Raw genomic sequence first — 5804 nt, 5'->3', positions numbered from 1 at the left:
GTTGGGGTTTTTTTTTTTTTTTTTTTTTTTTTTTGTGCAGATGGAGGGGACAATTCTTTGGCGGGTGTAGAGGAGTCTCTCTCCCCATCAGAGAGAGCAGCAGTCCTTAAACTTAAACAGCTGCAGGTACACCCCAATTAGCAGCAGCAGCAGCAGCAACAGCAGCAACAGCAGCAACAGCAGCAGCAGCAATATAGTGTGTACATATATATTTACCCTCTCCCTATATATACATTAAATAAACACTTTCTCTCCTTGTCTATCCCCCCCCTCATATATATATGTCCTTCTTCTTTATCTGCTGCTGCTTCTGCTGCTGCTGCTGCTGCTGCTGCTGCTGCTGCTGCTGCTGCATCTATAGGAGGAGCATGCAGCCCTATCTGCACAATTCGAGGCGGAGGTTTTACGATTAAAATTAATTTATGAAGAAAAATACAAACCCTTATACCAACAAAGACTACAAGTTCTTCTTAATGAGGATAATAATAATAATAATAATAATAATAATAATAATAATAATAATGAACAAAATGCAGAAAAAGAGGCAACAGGAACACCTGTATGTAATACCGAGGGTTTAGGGTTTAGGGTTTTTCCGGTTTAGGGTTTTAGGGTTTTAGGGTTTTAGGGTTTAGGGTTTAGGGTTTAGGGTTTTGTTGTTGATTGTGTATTCTATCTTTTTATTATAATGTTTATTTATTGTGTATATAATGTTATTGAATATATTTATACAATACTCCATTTCTAGGGTTTATGAAAAAATTAGGGTTTAGGGTTTAGGGTTTAGGGTTTAGGGTTTAGGGTTTACGTATTTTTTTTTTTTTTTTAGGGTTTACCGAATTTTTGGCTGCGTGCATTAAAAGCAAATAGATTATTAGCAGATGTAATTGAGGAACATGATGAGGGTCCCCTCTCTTATCTACAGGATATAAGATGTGAATGGTTAGTACCTAAGGAGGCAGCAGCAGCAGCAGCAGCAGGTGATACAGCAGGAGCAGCAGCAGCAACTGCAGCAGCAGCAGCTGCAGCAGCAGCAGAAGGAGAGGAAAATAATACAACAATTGAGGGTTTACATGGAGAAAGTTTCCGATTAGTGTTTACATTTAGGGAAAACCCTTATTTTTCTTCCTTAGTATTAAAAAAAGAGTATATATTAGGTGTATGTACACCTAGCGGTGATAATAAAGGAGGAGCAGCAGCAGGAGGAGCAGCAGCAACAGCAGGAGCAGCAGCAACAGGTGCAGCAGCAGGTGCAGCAGAATTAATAAAATGTATTAGTAATAAGATAGAATGGTATAAGGAGAAGGATATAACAAAAAAAATAATAATAAGGAAACAAAGGAATAAAAAAACTAAACAAATAAGAACAATAACAGAGACTGTTAATAATAATTCTTTTTTTAATCTATTTAATTGTCATGATATACCTTCCGATGATAAATTACAACAAATGGATGAAAAAGAGGTATCTAAACCCTAAACCCTAAACCCTAAACCCTAAACCCTAAACACTCTTAAAAACACTCATCATCAATACTAATTAACACTAAAATAAATACTAATTATTTACAATTTAATTGTCATGATATACCTTCCGATGATAAATTACAACAAATGGATGAAAAAGAGGTATCTAAACCCTAAACCCTAAACCCTAAACCCTAGGGAAACCCTAAACCCTAAACCCTAAACCCTAAACACTCTTAAAAACACCCATCATCAATTCTAATTAACACTAACATAAACACTAATTATTTACAATTTAATTGTCATTATATACATTCGGATTATATATTACAACAAATGGATTAAAAAGAGGTACATAAACCCTAAACCCTAATGTAAACCCTAAACCCTAAACCCTAATCGAAACCCTAAACACACGTTTTAACACTTATCACTAATTTTGGCACAAATAAACACTAATAAAGTTATGATATTCCTTTGGGTTATTAATTACAACAAATGGATTAAAAATAGGTATCTAAACCCTAAACCCTAGTGGAAACCCTAAACCCTAATGTAAACCCTAAACACTAATATATAAACCCTAATTGACAGCAAACACAGCGGTTTGTTGTATTAGGGTTTTGGGGTGTATACGCAGGTCGAAGAATTGCAGATGGTTGTTGAGGCTGATTACGACATTGGCATAACTATCAGAGTATGTAAACCCTAATCCTCTAAACCCTCTAAACCCTAAACCCTAAACCCTAATTAGCTAACAGACGAATAGATTATGACAACAGGAAACCCTATATACAGGGTTTAGGGTTTGGGGCAGTGTGTAACCCTCGAACACCGCCTCCTCCTCACCCCGAAATCTACAAACCCTAAACCCTAATAATAATAAATGCAAACCCTAAACTCTAAACCCTAAACCCTAAACCCTAAACCCTAATTTGTGGTTTATATACTCAGGACAAGATAATTCCTCGTGCAGTTGAATGGTATTTAGGCCAAGTAGATGACGACTCGGACTTTGATGATTATGACATAAATGATGAAGAATTGTCAGCTAGGGTTTAGGGTTTATTAGGGTTTATTAGGGTTTATTAGGGTTTAGAGGATACAGAGGGGGAATGGATATGAAAAGGGTTTAGCTAGGGTTTAGGGTTTCATTAAAGAGGGGAAGAATGCGATAATATTTAGGGTTTAGGTATACAGCAGCATCTCCTGCTCCTAATAGAGGTATATATCCGTAGGGTTTAGGGTTTATTAGGGTTTATTAGGGTTTAGGGTTTGTGTCTGCAGCGACAGCGAGGAGAGCGAAGAAGAAGAAGATTCTTCGGATGAAGAACCACCCAGATCACACAAAGGTGCGGAGAAGGTATAGACACACCCGTAGGGTTTAGGGTTTAGGGTTTAGGGTTTAGGGTTTAGGGTTTAGGGTTTTTTTTTTCTAAGGTTTTTGGAGGTACCGCGTGTGTGTGTCCACACACACACGGCCTCCTATTACTATTCAACATATTTCTGCTGCTACTACTGCTGCTGCACCTCCTGCTGCTGCTGCTGCTGCTGCTGCTGCTGCTGCTGCTGCAGGGCACCATCGCCATTGATGGTGGAGGGGCGGAGCAGAAACCCGAGTGCAAGCAGCAGTAAACTTTTAATTAATTAAGAGACAATTAAGGGGAATCAGCAGCAGCAGCAGCAGCAGCAGCAGCACGTACAGTAGCAGCAGCAGCAGTAGCTGCTGCTGCAGCCGCTGCAGCTGCTGCTGCTGCTGCTGCTGCAGTGGTGAGGTGTGTATACACCTGAATAAAAAAAAGGTGTCTATTAATTATTTATGTCTCTTAACAAAACCATCAACATGCCTTCGTGGCTTTTACCGTCTTTTGTGCTTTATTAGGGTTTAGGGTTTAGGGTTTAGGGTTTAGGGTTTATATATAAGAAAAGGATCCCCTATAGATACGTTTAGGGGACGCCACGCCGCTGCTGCAGCAACGTATATAAATGTTGTTGCTGCTGCTGCTGCATATACAGTGTACTGCTGCTGCATATACAGCCTGCTGCTGCTGCTGCAGCAAATTCTGCTGCTGCTACTACAGCAAACTCTGCTGCTGCAGCAACAAAATCTCCTGCTGCTGCAGCGTGTCCCACCATAACTGCTACACATCCTGCAGCAGTTGCTGCTGGTGTTGCTGCGGGCGCTGCAACAACAGCAGCAGCAACAGCAGCAACTGCTGCTGCTGCTATCGTAGCTCATCTGCAGCATTGTGCTGCTGCTGTGCTGTAGCTCTAGCCACATCAACAGCAGCAGCAGCAATTGCTGTTGCTGCTAGCGTAGGTCTAGTGTATGCTACTGCTGCCCTGTAGCTGTAGCAGCAGGAGCAGCAGGAACTGCTACTGCTGCTGCTATCGTAGATCGGGTGTATGCTGCTGCTGCCCTGTAGCCCTAGCAGCAGCAGCAGCAGCATGTGTCTCTAAATCTGCCAATTTGCTGCGGAGAATATCAAAGGCCATTTGTACTATCTTCTCTGCAGGCATTACACCAGTTGACTGCAGCAGCAGCAGCAGCAGCAGCAGCAGCAGCAGCAGCAGCAGCAGCAGCAGCAGCAGCAGCAACAGCAGCAACAGCAGCAGTAGGAGTTAGTTCGGGATACAGTAGTAGTAATAGGAGAGAAGGAAGGTAGATATAAAAAAGGAGACACTTAAGGTAAGAGAGGAGACACTTTATTATACAGGAGACAAGAAGGAAGGAGACACAAGGGAGACACATAAAAGGAGACAATAAAGGAGACACATAAAAAGAGACACAAGGGAGACACATAAAAGGACACAAAAAAGCAGACAAAAAGAAGGAGACAAAAACAGAGGAGACAAGAAAAAAGGAGACAAACAAGGAGACAAAAAAAAGAGACAAAAAAGGAGACAAAAAAAAGGGGACAGAAAGGAGGAGACAAAAAGGAGGAGACAAAAAGAAGGAGACAAAAAGAAGGAGACAAAAAGGGGACAAAAAAAAGGGAGACAAAAAAGGAGACAAAAAAGGAGCCAAAAAAAAAGGAGACAAAAAAGGAGACAAAAAAGGAGACAAAAAAAAGGAGACAAAAAAGGAGACAAAGAAAAGGAGACAAAGAAAAGGAGACAAAGAAAAGGAGACAAGAAGGGAGACAAGAAAAGGAGACAAGAAAGGAGACAAAAAAGAGACAAAAAAAGGAGACAAAGAAAAGGAGACAAGAAAGGAGACAGTTGTACCTCAACAGTGAAATGGAAGGTTCGTTCATCAGGAGAGACTTCTATCGCCTCCCTAAGAGACAATTCCTTCGCCTTCTTTATACACTGGTTGCAGTACCTGCAGCAGCAGCAGCAGCAGCAGCAGCAGCAACAGCAACAGCAGCAACAGCAACAGCAGCAGCAACAGCAACAGCAGGATTGGATATTATAGCGAAGGCAGGAGGAAAATTGCAATGGTAACAGCAGCTGCAGCAACAATAACAGCAACAGCAGTAGCAGCAGCAAGAGCAGCAGCAGCAAGAGCAGCAGCAGCAGCAGCAGCAGCAGCAGCAGCAGCAGCAAGGATTACATGCAGTCGAAGGCATTAGCCACTCTTAAGATGCCGTTGCCTGCAGCAGCAAAAAGAGACAATAAAAAATAAATAAGAGACAGGAAAGGAGACAAAAGGAGACACATAAAAGGAGACAAAAAGGAGACACAAATAAGACAAAAAGGAGACACATAAAAGGAAACAAAAAGGAGACAAAAAAGAGAAAAAAGAGGCACATAAAAGGAGACAAAAAGGAAACAAAAAGGAGACACATAAAAGGAGACAAAAAGGAGACAAAAAGGAGACACATAAAAGGAGGCAAAAAGAAGACAACAAGGAAACAGAAAAGGAGACAAAAAAGGAGACAAAAAGGAGACAACAAAAAGGAGGCAAAAAGGAGACAAAAAAGGAGATAACAAAAAGGAGACATAAAGGAGAGAAAAAAGGGGACAAAAGAGGGGAGAAAAAAGGAGAGAAAAAAGAAGACAAAAAAGGAGACAAGAAAAAGGGGACAAAGAAGGAGACATAAAGGAGACAATAAGGAGACAAAAAGGAGAGAAAAAAGGAGGCAAAAAAGGAGAGAAAAAAGGAGACAACAAAAAGCAGACATAAAGGAGAGCAAAAACGAGACAAAAAGGAGAGAAAAAAGGAGACAAAAAAGGAGAAAAAAGAAGAAAAAAAAGAAGAAAAAAAAGGAGAAAAAAAAGTTGACCTCCAAGATGTGTGTCGTCTTCAACCTCAAAAACATTTCTTGGGCAAGAATCAGCACTAAAAAAAAAAAAAAAAAAAAAAAAAAAAAAAAAAAAAAAAAAAAAAAAAT

At 40.3% G+C, this 5804-nt stretch overlaps 1 protein-coding gene across 1 annotated transcript in view; it reads left to right on the top strand.

Annotated features, from left to right (window-relative positions):
• The window catches only part of EMWEY_00039670 (nucleosome assembly protein, putative), a gene marked incomplete at both ends in the record, with an annotated part of 3616 nt that extends 557 nt beyond the window's left edge, over positions 1–3059 (top strand). The window contains 6 exons of the mRNA XM_013478743.1: positions 41–126; positions 830–1465; positions 2108–2164; positions 2422–2513; positions 2755–2819; positions 3043–3059. Coding sequence (XP_013334197.1) covers positions 41–126; positions 830–1465; positions 2108–2164; positions 2422–2513; positions 2755–2819; positions 3043–3059 — 953 coding nt within the window. The remainder of the gene's footprint in view (positions 1–40; positions 127–829; positions 1466–2107; positions 2165–2421; positions 2514–2754; positions 2820–3042) is intronic.
• Between the last annotated feature and the right edge of the window lie 2745 nt (positions 3060–5804).

Source organism: Eimeria maxima, genomic scaffold, assembly GCF_000499605.1.
Source record: "Eimeria maxima Weybridge genomic scaffold, Emw_scaff641, whole genome shotgun sequence".
NCBI classification, from domain to species: Eukaryota; Apicomplexa; class Conoidasida; order Eucoccidiorida; family Eimeriidae; genus Eimeria; species Eimeria maxima.
Note: the sequence above shows the minus strand (reverse complement) of the source record. Positions and strands in the feature narration are given on the sequence as shown.